Source organism: Trichechus manatus, unplaced genomic scaffold (assembly GCF_000243295.1).
Source record: "Trichechus manatus latirostris isolate Lorelei unplaced genomic scaffold, TriManLat1.0 scaffold00035, whole genome shotgun sequence".
Lineage (NCBI taxonomy): Eukaryota > Metazoa > Chordata > Mammalia > Sirenia > Trichechidae > Trichechus > Trichechus manatus.
The window spans coordinates 8,824,671-8,843,068 of record NW_004443971.1 but is presented as its reverse complement, the minus strand read 5'-3'; the positions used below and the strand labels follow the sequence as shown (position 1 = coordinate 8,843,068).

The window sequence follows — 18,398 nt, the reverse complement described above, 5'->3', positions numbered from 1 at the left end:
CACTACAGATTAGTAAGTGAACACGAGTAAGCCCGTGCGTACCTTGCTTATTGGGTAATCTGTCCGGCTTGGAAGCCAGTGAGTGGCAGGGAGGGTGTGGCGTCGAGGGGGAGCTGCCAGGAGCTGTCGGCCACCAACACTGCCTCCCCAGCTCTCCATTTCCAAACCCCCTGGAGCCAGTGTGTGGTTTCAGGCCCTGTGCTGTCCTCCTGCCCGGCTTCTGGGGCCTGCCCTCCCCTCTTCTGGGGTCTTTCTCCCTGGCCGAGGCCCGGGAATGGGAGAGGTGAGGAAAGTCTACGGAAGAGCTGGGGAGGAGGGCTGGAAACCCCCTGCCCTGTGGGAGGGAGACAAACAGGAAAGGGTTAAAGGGCCGGGGCCGGGGCCTTTGATGGAGGCAGAGACTCAGACTGCACCGCAGACACAGAGGGGTGCCTCTCATCCGCCCTTCTCCTTCCGGTGTAGCTCAGCCCCTGGACTTGCTATCGACAGAGCTTAACGCACCCTCGCTGAGGAGAGTCGTTGCCTGACCCGGGCCGCTCAGAACGTGGGGTAAGTGTGGACTTGGCCACAGAAGAGATGGTGGGAGTCAGTGGGCGGGGCAGCTGGCTCACCTCTCCACCGTCCACCACCCATTCATCCAGCTGCTCACCGCATGTCACTGAGCCCTTCTGAGCACCAGCTTGTGCTGGGGGCCTCTGGGGAGAGCCGCTCTAAGCACAGGGCTGCAGGACCAAGACGCCCCAGCTGGCGTTGCACCACACGGCCCCATACCTTGGGGTCTTTAGCTGTACCCAGCCCCGGAACCCCTGTTGAGGACAGCCCTGAGCAGGATGATGAAGATGGTGAACTCTGCTGCCCTCCAGCGCCCTGGGCTGGCCCTTTGCCTTGATCTCAGGGTGCTCTCTCAGCCTCACACTCCCACACACCCCCAGGCTGACTCCTTCTCACCCTCAGGAGAAAGAACTGGCCCCTCGGCCTTTATAGCATCTTGAGGGCATCTTGCACTTCCTTAGTTGCTTCTGTAAAATGGAAGCACTAATAGATTATGTGGCCTCTGGCACAAGGCACTGACATTCTCACAAGATTTACATCGTTAACAAAGACTGCAGAGAGAAGGCTGAGGGTGGCAGGTTTCCAGACCACTAAGAACCTATAGGATGTGAGGACAGGAGGCCCTCGGCTAGGCCAGCCTTACCTGAGAGCTCTTAAGGGATGGTGGCCTGCTTAGGCCCCTTCCCCAGTCATCTCAAAAAGACCAGCCCTGGCTCTGTTTTTCAAAGAGTCACTGAGTTGAACTTCCCTGGAAGGGATGGGTTTAGAGGAACTGGCCCCTGGAGAGAAGGGGATGGGTGCAGGGGTGTGGAAGGGAGCTCTGGAGGGGTTTCAGATCCTCCATTGAATGGCCTCCTACCCCCCACCACTCCCACACTCCCACACTCACTTGGTCACACATACACACGCATGCTGACTTACACAATCACGCTCACACTCAGGTACACACACACTCACTCACAGACCCTGGAGCAGCCCTGACCTGGTGGTACTGGCTGCCCAGGAAGCAGCTGTTAGCTCACAGCAGCAGGAAGTGGTGGGCCCTTCGAGTGGGTGGGGAGGGGCTCCAGGCTCATGTTGCAATCCTGGAGATTTGTGGTGGTGTGGTTGTTGCTGCCTGACCGGGGCCCTCCCTCCAACAGATTTCAGCTTCCTGGGACAATCCCAGGCCGGGTGCCAGGAACCTGGAATTCTCAGAGCCTGGGAGAGGTGACAGAGAAAAGAGGTTTGTCTCTCAGAATGGCCTGTCCAGGGAGGGGGCTGGAGGAGACGTGGGAAAAGGGCACAGGCAGAATGTCCTGTGGGTGAGACAGGCGCCGGCTGTGGGCCAAGTGGAGGCCTTCTTGCTGCTGAACTGTGCTTCCTTTGGGGAAGTTACCTAACCTCTCTGTGCTTCACACTCCCCCACCCCTTTGCCTGGGGAATGGCCACAAGGAGCCCTTTGTGGGGTGGTCCTGGGGTACAGCTACTGGTCAGACCACCGGTGTCCACTCCAGGCACTGATGGAATCCAGGACCCCCAGGCATGCTCTTTTTCCAGGCAGAAGGTGGCCGGCCAGCAGGAGCAGGAGATGCAGAGCACGGTCAACTACCTGTGGCACACGGACGACCTGCTGGGGCAGGGGGCCACCGCCAGTGTGTACAAGGCCCGCAACAAGGTAGGATGCGGACCTGGCTGGGCCCCCACCGCCCCCCACCACACCAGTCTGTCCTAGACCCGGTCAGCCCCCAGCAGGCATCAAGAGAGGCCTGTGGCCAGCCGAGGCCTCTGGTCTTTGTTCTGTACACGCCGGGGACAGGGGCACTGTGGGTTTGAGCAGAGGTGTGGGGAGCTGAAAGGGACTGTTTGGGTGGGAATGGGGAGAAAGAGATGAAAGCACAAAGCAAAGTGTCCAGGGAAACAGGACCTGCTTGGGTTGATCCTGACTTCTTTGCAGAGCTGTTAGAATATATGAGACGATGCTCCACTATTGCATATGTAAGTGAAGCCAGACGGACCAGATTCCAATCCCAGTTCTGCCACTAACAGTGACAATCAGCTGCCACTGCCGTTACTGTCAATAACAATAGCAATAAAAAACCAGTTGCTGCCGAGTCAACTCCGACTTACGGCTACGCATGTGTGTCAGAGTAGAACTGTGCTCCGTGGGGTTATCAGTGGCTCATTTGTCAGAAGTAGATAGCCAGGCCTTTCTTCTGAGGCACCTCTGGGTAGACCGGAACCTCCAACCATTCAGTTAGCAGCTGAGCGGGTTAACCGTTCTCACCACCTGGGGACTCCAGCATCCTAATAGTAAAGTAACAGCAAATCATCACCTGCAGAGTGCCAGGCGTGTCAGGCGTGCCAAGCCCTTGTCACCTCCCAGGCTGGACTGGCTACCTTCTGAGTAGGGGCAGGAGCTGAGGGTGGGAGCTCCAGACCCACCCAGGCTGTCCTGGCTTGCCTCTGGTGTCAGGCTGGCAGGAGAGGCTGAACTGAGGCCTGGGAGCAGGGGCTGCTCAGATGGGAGTGAGACTTGCTGTTAATTCCATGTTGTCACCCACTCCTCCCCTCCCCCAATGCAGAAATCTGGGGAGCTGGTTGCTGTGAAGGTCTTCAACACTGCCAGCTACCTGCGACCCCGAGAGGTGCAGGTGAGGGAGTTCGAGGTCCTGCGGAAGCTGAACCACCAGAACATCATCAAGCTCTTTGCGGTGGAGGAGACGGTGGGTCCAGGGCTCGGTCAGAGGAGGATAGCCTGGTCCTTGACCCCAGGCTGAGAGAGTAGAGTGATCTGATAGCAGAGACTTGGTCTCATGCTCATCAGTGGGTCAGCCGGAGCAGACTGCCTGTACAAAAAACCAGTGCCGTCAAGTTGGTTCCGACTCGTGGCGACCCCATGTCTGTCAGAGTAGAGCTGTGCTCCATAGGGTTTTCACTGGCTGATTTTTTGGAAGTAGATCACCGGGCCTCTCTTCCAAGGCCTCTGTGGGTAGACTCGAACCTCCAACCTTTTGGTTAGCAGCCAAGCGTGTTAACTGTTTGCACCACCCAGGGACTCTAAGAGGAGTACAGAATACCAGAGAGAGGGGCTTGTCATGGATTGAATTGCATCCCTGAAAAATATGTGTCAACTTGGCTAGGCCACGATTTCCAGTATTGGGTGGTTGTCCTCCATTTTGTGATCTGATGTAATTGTCCTACGTATTGTAAATTCTAATCTCTGCCTGTGGGTAATGAGGCAAGATTAGGTTATGTTAAAGAGGATTAGGATGGGATGCAACACTTTACTCAGGTCACAGCCCTGATCCGATGTAGGGGTGTGGCCTGCACCACCTTTTATTCTTACAAGAGATAAAAGGAGAGAGAAGTGAGTAGAGAGAGAGGAATCTCCTACCACCAAGAAAGAAGTGCCAGGAGCAGAGCTTGTCCTTTTGACCCGGGGTCCCTGTGCTGAGAAGCTCCTAGACCAGGGGAAGATAGATGACAAGGACCTTCCCCCAGAGTCGACAGAGAGAGACTACCTTCCCCTGGAGCTGGTGCCCTGAATATGGACTTCTAGCCTCCTAGACTATGAGAGAATAAATTTCTATTTGTTAAAGCCATCCACTCGTGGTATTTCTGTTATAGCAGCACTAGATAACTAAGACGGGACTTAATCAGAGAGGGCTTCCAGGAAGGGGTGATGCTGGGTGCCAGGATAGAGAATCTGTGTGAGGTGAGGAGGGAAGGCCAGACCAGAAGCTGGGAACTAGGACACTGGAGGCTTTGGACTCTAGGCTGTGCTGCCTCCTCTTGAGAAGGCTGGATTCTGGGCCACAGGAGTGGGTGGGAGGAGAAGCGGCAGTGTCCAAGCCACCCTCTGTCTGCCCACAGGGGGGCAGCCGGCAGAAGGTGCTGGTGATGGAGTACTGCTCCAGCGGGAGCCTGCTGAGCGTGCTTGAGAGCCCTGAGAACGCCTTTGGGCTGCCCGAGGACGAGTTCCTGGTGGTGCTGCGCTGTGTGGGTGAGCCCTCCCTCAGCCCTGCTGGCTAGCCCCCCGCCCCCCACATCTCAGACCGGCCACAGGCTTCGGCCCTCGCACTAGCAACATCTCAGAAGGGTGTGACGTTTCTGAAACAAACACCCAAACTGGGAAGAGCACTCGGAGCCTGTTAAAGCTGTCCATCCCCGGGGCTGGGACAAACGCTGCCAGAGAGGCAGGACCCGGGGTCTGATTCCTGCTTATCGTTAGGTTTAAAACTCCAGTTTAGGGGGGCTGGCTGTTCAACACTGTGAACATACTAAATGCCACTGAATCGTTCACTTTAAAATGGTTCGTTTTCTGTTATGTGAACTCCTCAATTTTTTTTAAGTAAAAAAAAGTCCAATTTAAAAATAAAATGAGGGGTAGGGCACTGTGGGAGTGGGTACCTGCCTTCCTTGATGTCCTGCGGCTCCCCTTCTTTGCCTGGGCCCATCTCTGTTCCCCTGCTTTTCCTGTGGCCCTGTCAGCCCATGGATCTCCCCATCCGTCTGGACCTGAGGACGCCTTCCCACAAAGCTGTGCCTCAGAGCCAGACGGTCCCAGCCCCTGCCGCTAGCAGCCCTTCTGTGTCCCCAGTGGCCGGCATGAACCACCTGAGGGAGAATGGCATTGTCCACCGCGACATCAAGCCTGGAAATATCATGCGCCTCATGGGGGAGGAGGGCCAGAGCATCTACAAGCTAACGGACTTCGGGGCTGCCCGGGAGCTGGATGACGATGAGAAGTTCGTCTCAGTCTACGGGACTGAGGAGTACCTGGTGAGTGCGGCCTCACCTGCAGCTGGGTGCCATTGCCTGGGGATTCCTTAGAGCCCCCTTTTAGGGGTCCGGCCATCCTCCTGCTTCTCACAGGGTTATATCTCACCCCTGACCCCCAACCAAAAGAATTCATTCTGTTCTCTCAAGACCGCAGCCTGCCTTGTGCAGTTAGCACCTTGACCAGACACTCACTGAGGACCGGAAGCTACTGGTCACCATTCCCTAGGGCATGGGGCAGGCAGATGGAGATACTCTGGAGAGGCAAACATGGCTCCCACTTTGGAGATTACAAGAGGTCCCTTGTTGCTAGCTGTTGACAAGTCGATTCCAAGAGGTCCCCTAGGTGACACAAATGGTTTACACTCAACTGCTAACCTAAAGGTTGGTGGTTCGAACCCACCCGGTGGTACACGGGAGATAGGCATGGTGATTTGCTTCCGTAAAGATTACAGCCAAGAAAACCCTGTGGAGCAGTTCTACTGTGTATCACAGGGGTCACCATGAGTCAGAATCGACACTACAGCAGCTGACGACAACATGCTCATCAGTGACACTGCTCAACACACAATGGGTGGGAGGCTCCATTTTTGAGGTTACAGAGGAGATGTTCTGAATGGTTCTGTTTTCATTTGAAGGCAGTGGAAGGTGATTGATGGGTGAGGCTCAGACCCTCGCCCCCCATGCTCCTCTCTGCTTCTCTTCTCAGCACCCCGACATGTATGAGCGGGCGGTACTTCGCAAGCCCCAGCAGAAGGCGTTTGGGGTGACTGTGGATCTCTGGAGCATTGGGGTGACCCTGTACCATGCAGCCACCGGCAGCCTGCCCTTCACCCCCTTTGGTGGGCCGCGACGTAACAAGGAGATCATGTACGGTGGGCCTTGGGCAGAGTGAGGGGACACAAGCCTGGACCTTCTAGTGGGCACACACCTGGCCCGTCTCTCCCACGGGTCCCTGCTGGGTCTCCATAAAGACGTCACCACCCCTCCTATTCCCCCTCAAACTCTGTGGTTCTCCTCTGGTCCACCCTGCCACCCCCAGCCTGCCGCAAGGCTCCGTTCAGATCCTTTGTTAATCAGTCAACGAAGCAAGAAGCCGAACTCTGGCCTTGTCCTGGTGGGAGATTGATAACAACCCACTCTGCCAATCAGGGTGTCTCTTTAACCCTCCCCCCCGTTTGCTACTCACCACATCTCAGCTGAGGCTCAATAAGTGACTTGCCTAAGGTCACAGGCTGCCAGGCAAAGGTGGGGCAAGAACCTGCTCCTGGCCCCAGGTCCCCTGCTGTCTGAGACAGTAGCAGGAGAAGTAGCTGGAGATAGTGTGGCCCTTGGGGAAGAGAAGAGATGTTAGATGGATTAGCCAGAAGGTCGGAAGGTCGCTGCGCCCACACTGAGCCCAGGGGCCAAGCTGTGTGGAGTGCTGAGTAGGCCCGTGTTAGGGTTAGGGAAAGGGGAAAGAGACGGGACTGGGGTTGTCAGGAAAGGCCGGACTCTGACAGTAGGGAGATGATATTGGGGGCCAGAACGAGCACGGGCAGAGGTGTGGAGCCAGGCTGGCTGTGGAGTGTGTAGAAGGGGGGTAGAGGCAGGGGAAGGGAAGAGCTTCACTGGGGAGCACCCCAAGGCAAGGCGACCTCTCAAATTCCATTTACTCAGGCTGCCTCACAGTAGCTGGGTGACTTTGAGCAGTGCTCTGAGCCCCCCAGGCTAAATCTGTCGTCCCCTTGACCCGGCCCTGCCTCACCCAGGTACCGGATCACCACGGAGAAGCCAGCTGGGGCCATTGCAGGAACTCAGCGGCGGGAAAACGGGCCCCTGGAGTGGAGCTACACCCTCCCCATCACCTGCCAGCTGTCGATGTGAGTGGGGCCCTGGGAGGTGGGCAGACACAGACTGTAGACTGTGGTTTCACCTCTGTTGAGAGCTCCTGAGGCTGGTGCAGAGTCCTGGGCCTCCGGGGCTGGTGCAGAGGGCCCGGCACACTGCAGGTTCAGACACACCACGCTCCCTTTCTGGGGTCAGTTTTCCCATCTGGATGCTGGCATGAGTTCTTCCAGCTTCCCTCTAAGTCCACTCTGCCACCTTGGTCCTGCCTCCTCAGGACGCTCTTACGGATTGCCCCTACCACCTACTAAAGGAAGGTCCCTGGCTGGCACAAGCTATTTGCACTCAACTATTAACTGAAAGGTTGGAGGTTCCAACTTGCCCAGTGGCACCTTGGAAGAAAGGCCTGGCAATCTACTTGCAAAAAGATTACAGCCAAGAAAACCGTATGGAGCTCAGGTCTGCTCTGCACATATGGGATCGCCATGAGTCGGAATCTACTCAGTGGCAGTGGGTTTGGTTTGGACTTGCTCAAGGAGAACAAGTCTGAGCTCCAGCCCCTGATGCTCTCCATGTTCTGGGAGAGCAGGGGGCTGCAGAGCCAGCTGGTGCCCATCCTGGCCAACATCCTGGAGGCTGAGCAGGCCAAGTGCTGGGGCTTTGACCAGTTCTTCGCAGAGACCAGCAACATCCTGCAGCGTGTTGTCGTCCACGTCTTCTCGCTGTCCCAGGCAGTCCTGCACCATGTCTACATCCATGCCCACAACACGTAAGTGGGGACGTGTGAGGGGAAGCAGGAGAGCCCTTCTCTACCCCAGAGGGTTGGGGTGGGGGGGCCCTCACAGCAGAAGGCCACGTCTAAGCCAGCACCTCCCAAAGCACGTTCTGTGGCGTGTTTAGATATGACAGCTTCTGGGTCCAAACTTATTAGTTTGGGAAACTACTCATTCCACCAAGTTAAAGCTAACCAGGTTTCCTTACTGCTGGACTTCAGAGATTCCGAGACCCCGACTCTGCTAACGTGCATTCTAAACCTCCCTGGTAGGGGGAGGGAGCAGGACATTTCCCAATTTCCTTTGCTCATAGAACCCTTTTTCCTGGAGGTGAGTTTTAATGGAGCGTGGTAGGAAGAGGCCCAAAGGTGGAGGCTGGGTACTGGGAGCCCCGGGTTCCCTTCTTGCTCTGCCGCCATCCACTGTAAGGCCTGAATTCTCCTCTTCGTCTCTCTACCCTTGACCAAAGAGAAAACCACTCGAGTTCCTTCTCTCTCCGTGGACAAAGTCTTAGCTGGGGCTTGGGTCACCTGGGCCCTGTATCCTGCGTGCTGTGCCCGCCCCTGACACTGCCTGTCCTCCCCCATCCCCTCTGCCCCCCGTGTGTCTAGGATTGCCATCTTTCTGGAGGCTGTGTATGAGCAGACCAACGTGGCCCCCCAGCACCAGGAGTACCTTTTCGAGGGCCACCTCTGTGTCCTCGAGCCCAGCCTCTCAGCCCAGCACATCACCCACACAACTGCAAGCAGCCCCCTGACCCTGTTCAGCATGGCCAGCGAGACCCCCAAGGGGCTGGCCTTCAGGGACCGTGAGTAGGGCCACTCTGGCTGGGTCTCTTCTCCTCACAGTCTCCCCCAAGAGGTGACAGATCACAGCCCGGGCATGGCTTAGTTCTCTCTGTGGGTGTTTCTTTGGGCCCGCGGGGTGCAGGAGGCAGATCTGATTGTGTTCTGCATGTGCCTGTATGAGTGCCATGTGACTAGGGCTTCACAGCGTCCTCAGGGCTGTGAAAGGAGCCCCAGATGAAAGAGGGACATTCAGATGTAACATGCTGTCCACAAACTCTGCGGCTTGGGGGAAATGCAGAGAGTTTGCGCTGGAGACAAGGGGAGAGTCGGGCCAGAGCTTTGTCCTCTTCCAAGTTCTAGCAAAAATAGTATTCCTTCTCATCTGGGTGATGCCAATTTCATCCTCCTTCTTAGGGTCTCCAAGGCTGGGAAGGGGAGTCAACCTTGAAACCCATGGGCAAGAGGGTGGTTTAGCCCATCTTCTGGCTGCTGAGATGGGGCCCTGGGAAGGAGGACAAAGCTCTCCCAAGTGGACACTAGGAGGCAGCGTGGCACTACAGCTGCATTGTTAAGTGCATCTGAGGTGGAGGCCTGGAGAGGCTTGGCAGGTGGCAGGCTCTGGAGAGTTAGGAAGCGTGGGGTGAAGGGTGGGTTGAGCTGGAATGAGGAAAGACGAGCTCAGAGCTGATCCAGGACTGTGTAGGCAGGCCCCTCAGACAGGGTCTTTGTCTGCAGCTGCTCTGGACATCCCCAAGTTCGTCCCCAAAGTGGACCTGCAGTCAGATTACAACACGGCCAAGGTGAGGGGCAGCCCCAGGTGGCTGGGAAGGGTCCCACAGGGGTGGGGGCAGGGGACCTGACCCTGCCCACCCATGTGTTTCAGGGCGTGTTGGGCGCTGGCTGCCAGGCCCGGCGGCTGGCACAGGCCCTGCTGGACGGGCAGGAGCTGATGCTCCGGGGGCTGCAATGGATGGCGTGAGTACCCTGAGGGCTGGGTGGAGAGGGCGAGGCCGGGCCGGCGGGTAACAAGGGCAACCCAGACCGCTTCCAAACCACCCCTGGGCCAGGGCCATGCACGGTGCCCTGGTGCCCTGATGCGCGGGGAGCAGGGGTTCTGACTAGGCTCCCCTGGGCAGGGAGATGCTCCAGGCCACGTGCAGGCGGACGCTGGAGGTCACGCGGACAGCCCTCCTCTTCCTCAGCAGCAGCCTGGGCAGCGAGAGGTGGGTGTCCTCCAGGACAGTGGGGCCGTGGAGCCAGCTCCAACCCCTCAGCACTTCTGTCTGTTCTCACCCCCGATATTCCCAATAGTGCCCTTCCCCTCCCCTACCCAGAGCTCCTGCCTTCCCCCCTCAGGGAAGGACTCCTATCTCCATCTACCACCCCACCCCCGACAGACAACTGCATGTACCTCCCCCCACCACTAGCCCGTCACCTCAGAGGGAAGGGGTCTGTGGGGACATCTCCGGGTCCAAGGCAACCTCCCTGCCCCTGGAAGGGGCCTCTTTCCTACGAGACCCCTTCTCTGAATTATCCAGACTGCTCACCCTGCACCAGCCCTGGAGGAGGACTCTAGGTCCCTGTCACCCACACCTGGTCCCCTGGACATGTCGGGGGATGGCAATCCAGACGGTCTCGTCCTTCCCCCACTTTCTCTGGGTCTTCACCTTGTCCTCCGCCTTCCTCTGACTCCCTGGAACCCCACAGCTCCACTCCTCTGTGGGGCTGATAATACAAGGTGATGGGGTAGAAACAGGGATAGACTGGGAGGAGGAGACCAAGCTGGAGGGTCTGGAGATGAGAAACCCGGGGATGACTCTCACGACTGGGAAGTGGACACAGCCACGCGCACCCTGGAAGGTGAGAGATGGGCACGGAGGCCCAGGGAAGCTGGTGGGAGCCTTTCCCAACCAGGGGAGACGCGTGGTGACGGAGGAGCAGAGACTGTGCTGAGCATGCCTGCTGTCCCACCCTTCGTGTTCCCCAGCCCTTGCCCTTGGGAGGTACAGGGAGTTTCCCAGGAGTGGAGTTGACTCACTGCAGCCTTGTTGCTGCCAAACCCCAGAGGCACGCAATGCTTATGGCGGATAGAGAGTCTCCAGATGACAGGGACTGTCCCTGTCAAGGCCGAGCCTTCAAATGGTGATGTGAGGGAGTACAGAGTGGGATCTGTCAGCACGGTTGGCGAGTCTCCTGTGAGCAGAGCTCTCTCCAGGGCACAAATCCAGGGACAGATGTGACATCATCCCACTCTGAGTGGCCCACGCTCTCCTGGAGGATCGGGGCCACCTTGAGAGCCCTTTCCGGGCACGTGAGGGCTGACAGGATGGTTGGGTAAGGGGAAACTGGAGGTGGCTAGAGGCAGTCACAGAGGTCTTCCTGGAAGAGACGAGGCTTTTAAGGCCAGAAGGAGAGAGAATACTTTGGGTGGGAAGGTCTTGGGCAGAGGCAGAGAGGAAAGGGCCAGGTTTTGGGGGATGGGTCGTGCTGGTGAGGTTTGCTGAAGCCATGGTCACATTGGAAACTCCCAGAGTGAAACTGGAGCATGGGGGGCTGGGAGGGGGAATTCACGTAGGTCCCGGGGGCTCCAGTTGGGAGTTAAAAGCCAGCTGCTATCAAGCTGATTTCAACTCTTAGTGACTCCATGTGTGTCACAGTAGAACTGCACTCAGTAGGATTTTCAGTGGCTGATTTTTCAGAAGTAGATGGCCAGGCCTTTCATCTGAGGTGCCTCTATCTAGGTGGCCCCCAACTTCCAGCCTTTCAGTTATCAGCTGAGCATGTTAACTGCTTGCACCACTCAGGGACTCTGTTCGGAGGTTCAAATCAAAAAAACCAAATCTGTTGCCGTCGAGTCGATGCCAACTCATAGCAACCCTATAGGACAGAGTACAACTGCCCCGTAGGGTTTCCAAGGAGCCGCTGGTGGATTCAAACTGTCAACTCTTTGTTTCGCAGCTGAGCACTTAACCACTGCACCACCGGGGCTCCGTTGGGAGGTTAAATCCCAATAACATGACCAATAGGGAGTCATTGTAGGTTCTAAGGCAGGAAAGAGATGTGTAGGGAAGGCATTCCAGGTGTTTGTCCACCACTTTCCCTGGGCTAACAGGAGCATGGGGAATGACAGGCTGACCCAGGTCTGGAGTCCTGTCATCTCCTGGTTGCTGTTTGTCCCCTCCTGGCTCCCAGGCCTCCTCTGAGGTGTGTGGAGAGCTCAGGGCTCAGGTGGCACCTGCTAGGAAGCCTTTCACAACCTCCCCTCAAGGAGGAGGATGGCAGAGGGAAACAGCCCTGAGCAGGCATCCAAGGGGAGGGCCGGGGCCAAGCTCTTTGATAATTCCCGGCCAGACGCTGGGCTCTCATCACCTTCCCTAGCTGGGCGTCTGTTTCCTCATTTTCAGAATGACGGGGGCGGATGATCCCTGAGGCCTCCCAGCTCCAGTGTTTTGCAATCCCATTCTTTCCTGAACATCCTCAGACCTGTAGATTCTTCTAGGCCTGAAGCCACTAGTTTTGTCACATTGGAATGTGAGCGATTTTAATGAAGTGAATTTCACACCAGGAGAAGCCTGAGCACCTGACCTAAGTGGCCCATCAGTGCCAGCCTGCTGGTTCACCTCTTCTTTCACTGGGTGCTTTGCAGGCTGCCCCAGACAGGCTCCCTCGGCGGGGCGTCCTTGCCTTTGCCCCGAAGCTACCTGGCCCTCCTTGGCAACTGCTGCCATCTACGGAGCCAGGACAGCTCCGGGGGTCCCAGAGGCTCCTCCCACCCATCACCAAAACAAGTGGGTGTTCTCATCTGACCCTTTACAAAGGGCTTTCCTCTCTGTGGTCCCATTTGATCCTCAAGGACACTTTTTTAGGGAGCAGGAAGGAAATTTGTCTCCCCATTTTACAGATGACAAGCCTGGGGCTTGGAGAGCTAAAGTGATTACTCAAGATAGCAAGTGCGGCAGCGGGGATTCAAATCTGTGTCCCCTGACGGCCTGTCCACTTGAGTTTGTTCAGCCTTGTCCTGCTTTGCCATCCGTGACTTGGTGCCCTGCAGTTCACCTGTGCTACTAGTAATTCATTCAGCAACCATTCTTGTTGTTATCAGTGGCCATTGGGTCGTCTCCGACTCACGATGACCCGTGTATAACAGAATGAAACTTTGCCCGGTCCTGCGCGATCTTCTTGATTGTTGGTATGTTTGAGCTCATTGTTGCAGCTATTGTGTCAATCCACCTCACTGAGGGTTTCCCTCGTTCATGCTGACCCCCTACTTCACCAAATGTGATGTCCTTTCAACTATCAAGCAGCTACTGCATGCTAAGCCCTTCCCTAGGCATTGGAGACATAATGGGTAGCAAAGTAGGCCTTCATGGGGTTTCCAGGTCATTCCTAATTCTCTCTTTGCTCATTTCCTCTTTCCTCCCTGCCCCTCCATTCCCAAGCCAAAATATGCAGGATTCTTTTTCCTTAATTGTTATTAAAAGACAATATATGCTAACGATAGAAAGTTAGAAATACAGATAAGCAAAACTACGAAAATAAAAATACCGTATGCTACCACCCAGGAATTACTTACCACTTGCTAAGACCTAGTATATGTCCTTCCAGATAGCTTCCTGCTATATGTATATACGTATAGATAGTAACCAACATGAGATTATGCCATACTTGCTGGCTTGTAATCTGCTTTTTGGCTAATGAGCTCTTCCTCTCCATGTCAGTACATTTGGTGGTGCAGTGGTTAAGCACTCGGCCGCTAACCGAAACATTGGCAGTTCGAACCCACTAGCCACTCCATGGGGGAAAGATGTGGCAGTCTGCTTCCGTAAAGATGACAGCCTTGGAAGCCCTGTGGGGCAGTTCTTCTGTCGACAGTGTTGCTATGAGTTGGAATCAGCTCCACGGCACACAACAACAGCAACAGCACCCATCCATCTTCAAATGTCTCTAATGATCCCCAAAAATGTCCTTTTATTACTGGGTTCATCCAAACCAGGATCCAATCGAGGGTGATCCTTCCAATCTGGTTGTTCTATTCCTTTAGCGTATTTTAATCTGGCAGAGGTTCCACGCCCCTCCCTGTGTTTCATGGCACTGCTGCTGAAGGCGCCATGCCCGTTGTCCCTCCTTCTGGACTTGTCTCTCTTTCCTGGTGTTTCCTGTAAACCAGGAACTCCAAAGGCTGGTGGATTCTGGGTAAACATTTTTGGCTAGAGTGTATCCTAGGTGATGGCAGGTGCTTCACATTGACCCACCTGGGTGGTGACAGCCTCATTCCTCTACCGCGCAGCTACATGTTCCCTGTGAAAGAAGAACCAGCGAGGTGGACGTGGGCATCCCACAGTCATCTGCCCCTTAATCATTCCTTGTTGATTTAACGCTGTGCCCAAGTGATTATTTCCCCTAGGCCAGCAGGGGGCTGACACTCCAGGTCCCGACACCCTGTGGCTGGTATTCCTCTACAAAACCCAGCTTTTCCCGCATCGGTAAGCACTGGTCATCATGAAACACAGTTCCTGCTGGGAAGGACCTTAATTCTCTCCCTTAGTTACCAATTGTCTAAGTGAAGAGGTCATGATTAGCTGCCTGTCATTATAGAGGTCCTCGGGTGGCACAAACTGTTTGTGCTCAGCTATTAATCGAAAGGTTGGCAGTTCGAACCCACCCAGCAGTGCCACAGAAGAAAGGCCTGGTGATCTGCTTCAGGAAAGTTTACAGCCAAGAAAACCATGCAGAAATTCCACTCTGTAACATACGAAGTTGCCAGGAGTCGGAATTGGTTTTGCTTCGTTACAGACTCATGAACAGTCTTAGATTCAAGGTGTTCCAACCCACTTCAGTCTTTATTATCTTTAATACCCAACAATGCCTCAGCTTTGGTGAGCAGGGGCCTCTTCAAGCTGGCTCCTGTGTCCCCACCCTGACACTCTCCAGAGACACCACCAGCTAGCCAGGCTGTCCCAAAGACGCCGCGCTCAGCGTGTGTTGTTGAGAGCTCTCTGCCAGCCACCTCAGCCGTCCCCTGACTGGGGCAGGCTTTTCACCCCCACACTCCTCCTTCTTCCCTCAAGGTTCACCAACACGGCTGCGAGGCCTGAGATCCAGGAGCTCAACAGGGCCACAGAGCTGAGGTCCAAGCTACGATGGGTGAGTAGAGGTGCGTCAGGGGGTACAGGAGGTGGGGGGTGTATGTGGAGGTTGTGGAGAGGATTGGGGGTGTATGTGGGGAGGTAGAAGGACAGAGTGTGGGTGTGGGGGGGATTGTGTGGGAGGTGGAGGACGGGTGGGAGGATGTCTGTGGGGGGGCATGGTCCTTGTCAGGAGCAGAGCTGTGGCGGGGGGCAGTCATCCAGCCAGGCTGCTCATCACAGCCCGGCACTGAGGACCCCATGGGGGCTGCCCTTCTGCCTCGCAGTTGGCTGAGGTCCTCTCCAGATGTTCTCAAAATATCACAGAGACCCGGATGAGCCTGAGAAACCTGAGCTCAGAGCTGGCGAAGAACCGGGATCAGGTACATGAGGACAGAAGGTCTGTGGGATTTCCTTCTTTGTGGGGTGGGGGTGGGGGTGTACTGCTCCAAACACCCAGTAGACTTTTCAGGAACCAGCCTGCCTTCTCCTGTATGGAGTCAAGGGTGCTGCGGCCCAGGGTGGTGGCGGGGGACTCGGGAACAGGACGACCCTCCCCTGCAGCTGACCACAGCAAGAAAAGGATCGAGGGCCTGCCCTCCCCTGGGAGTTTGGAGAGCAGGTACAACAGTTCTGAATAAGGGAATAGTTTTGTTCCCTTTCTCTTCTGAGTCAAGGCCAAGAGCACTGTGTCAGGCCCTTGGAGAGGTGCTCTCACATTGTTTAGTCCTCAAAACAATAATAACGCTCCTATCATACCCGTTTTACACCTAAGAAACCTCGCTTGGGGAGGTGAATTTACCCTGAGTCACAGCCAGTAAGTGGCCAGGACAGAGGTGGGGCTTCAGGTCATGTCTGCCCCTCTCCAAAGCCCATGCACCTGGCCTACGCCAGGGATTTACAGCCTTACAATCCCACTCACTAGGAAAATTTATAAAGGCAAAAAGTAGATTCAAAGTGATTAGAGGCTGAGGAAAGGGGGGAAATGGGGAGCTGATGCTTAATGGTACCGTTTCTGTTTGGGGTGATGAAAAATTTTGGAAGTAGCAGTGACAGCTACACAATATAATACTCTGAATATAATTAATATCACTGAATTGTAGACTTGAAAATGGTTAAAATGAACTAAAATAGGAGGAAAAAAACCCATCCACCCCCGAGTCTGCTGTGTGCCTCCCCCGCAACCTGCCCAGGCAGAGCCGCGGCTTTCCCTGGCCCAGCTCTGTCCAGAAGGTGGGCAGTGCCCTTTGGGGAGCCACCCCTACCCCATACCTCCTGCCCTCTGCCCCTATACAGATCCATAATCACATGACCTCAATTCAAAATTTAAAAGGCTTTGAAAATCACAAATTTCTGTGGACTCTTCTGGCTACAGAACCTGACCTAAACTGGCACGAGGCTCTGTCTTAGTCATCTAGTGCTGCTATAACAGAAATACCACAAGTGGATGGCTTTAACAAACAGAAATTTATTCTCTCACAGTCTAGGAGGCTAGAAGTCCAAATTCAGGGTGCCAGCTCCAGGGGAAGGCTTTCTCTCTCTGTCAGCTCTGGGGGAAGGTCCTTGTCATCAGTCTTCCCCTGGTCTAGGAGCTTCTCAGCGCAGGGACCCCGGGTCCAAAGGACACGCTCCCCTACCGGTTCATTCTTGGTGGTAGGAGGTCCCTCTCCTCTCTGCTCCATTCTGTCTTTTATATCTCAAAAGAGATTAACTCAAGATACAACCTAATCCTATAGATTGGGTCCTGACTCATTAACGTAACTGCCCCTAATCCTGCCTCATTAACATCATATATGTTGGGATTTACAACACGTAGGATAATCACATCAGATCACAAAATGGTGGACAAGCACACAATACTGGCAATTATGCCTACTTGGCACACATTTTGAAGGGACACAGTTCAGTCCGTAACAGGCTCTTAAAGAGGTAGATAGCTGCCATCGAGTCCACTTAGACTCATGGTGATCTTATGTACAACAGAAGGAAACGATGCCTGGCCCTGCATCATCTTTATGATCACTGGCATGTCCAAGGTTTTTGTTGGCTAATTTTTGGATGTAGATTGCCAGGCCTTTCTTCCTAGTCTGTCTTAGAATGGAAACTCCATTGAAACCTGTCTACCATGTGTGACCCTACTGGTATTTGAATACTGGTGGCATAGCTTCCAGTATCACACAAGCCACCACAGTACAACAAACTGACAGTGGGTGGTCGGAGGCTCTTATAGTTTTATTTATCCCACTTAGGGTGAGTATTCTTACAGCTCTCTGAAGACATGACTGTATTTGATTCTGGAGTGCTGCCTCAGACCCTGCAGGGGGTGTTCCGCAGTAGACTGTATGTGCACTGAGTTCCTTTCAAAATTCTGACTTACAAACACCAAGCATTTTGGATAAAGACTGGATCTGTGGTCTTGTCCCAACCTCTCTTTCACAGCCCGTGTTCTCGGGAGGCAAGCTTTCTGGGGCTGCAGAGCCCGAGGAACACTCTCCGTCTGTGCTGAGCATCCCACCTCTGCAAATAGCTGGGGGCGGTGGAGAGGGCTGGGAGGAGCCTGCAGAGGAAGAACCCACACGCCACCCCCAACAATCAAGTGTTGGTCTCTAGTCTAAAAAAGGGAGATAGGGGACAATACTGACCTTAAAACACAGACTGAAAGGTCCTTGAGAGGTCACTTCCCCTTCCCTCCTTCCTTCCCTCCAGGCAGGATGCTCCCCTTGTTTAGAACAAGATTATTGATTCATTCTTGTTCTAAACAAGGATTGTTAATTCACTTTAAGTTCCTTCCATGTGCCAGGCATTGGGTATACCAAGATGGCCCTACTCTGCCCTCTGTAGGTGGCCAGAAAAGAGACTTCTCTCCACCTGGGTCCTCACTGCCAGTCTCTCTTGACTCTGGGTCCTGAGGGTTCAGAGTTTCTTCCGGATTCTATCCTCAAGTCTTCTGGAGGTGGCAAAGGCCAATTTCCTGACACCTCTCCTGCTTGACTTCTTCTCTATTTATCTCGCCCTTACTGAATGCATGATATGTGTGTGTGAGAGACAGACAGGCACGCAGGGAAACAGTGAGTGAGTGACTGAATGAATGAATGAGAGAATGGCTGTTGGCTAGCTCCAGGGTGACTCAAATAAGCTCAGAGGCAGGCAAGTCACCCCCACTCCCAGACTGGCCCCCAAGCTGTGGCCATGAGGCTCCTTCCTTGACTCCCATCTCAGCCCCACCCTACCCTGCCCTTTGGTTATCCAGTCACCTGACCCATTGTCTCCTCCCACAGCATCCAGCAGATTCAGTGCTGTTTGGACAAGATGTACCTCATCTACAAACAGTTCAAGAAATCCAGGATGAGGCCAGGTGAGCCTCGGGGAAAACACAGTACATCCTGCACGCCCTCCTGCCTCCTTCTTCTGCCTTCCCTCCCGCTCACTGCTTGCTGCTCCATCTGGTGCTGCTGGGGGCCTCTGTGCTCCCTCCTCACTACTCCATCCAGTGCTGCTGGGGCCTCTGTGCTCACTCATTACTACTCCATCCAGTGCTGCTGGGGCCTCTGTGCTCACTCATTACTACTCCA

At 54.8% G+C, this 18,398-nt stretch overlaps 1 protein-coding gene across 1 annotated transcript in view; it reads left to right on the top strand.

Moving 5' to 3' along the window:
• The first annotated feature begins 572 nt into the window (after positions 1-572).
• IKBKE (inhibitor of nuclear factor kappa B kinase subunit epsilon) overlaps positions 573-18,398 on the top strand; it is a 37,680-nt gene continuing 19,854 nt past the window's right edge. Inside the window, exons 1-15 of the mRNA XM_004375210.2 lie at positions 573-1,777; positions 2,092-2,209; positions 3,117-3,257; positions 4,408-4,537; positions 5,135-5,316; positions 6,023-6,183; positions 7,065-7,175; positions 7,730-7,909; positions 8,525-8,721; positions 9,437-9,501; positions 9,585-9,676; positions 9,838-9,924; positions 14,770-14,845; positions 15,114-15,226; positions 18,105-18,181. Of these exons, the coding sequence (XP_004375267.1) occupies positions 2,123-2,209; positions 3,117-3,257; positions 4,408-4,537; positions 5,135-5,316; positions 6,023-6,183; positions 7,065-7,175; positions 7,730-7,909; positions 8,525-8,721; positions 9,437-9,501; positions 9,585-9,676; positions 9,838-9,924; positions 14,770-14,845; positions 15,114-15,226; positions 18,105-18,181 (1,699 nt within the window). The 5' untranslated portion in view covers positions 573-1,777; positions 2,092-2,122. The remainder of the gene's footprint in view (positions 1,778-2,091; positions 2,210-3,116; positions 3,258-4,407; positions 4,538-5,134; positions 5,317-6,022; positions 6,184-7,064; positions 7,176-7,729; positions 7,910-8,524; positions 8,722-9,436; positions 9,502-9,584; positions 9,677-9,837; positions 9,925-14,769; positions 14,846-15,113; positions 15,227-18,104; positions 18,182-18,398) is intronic.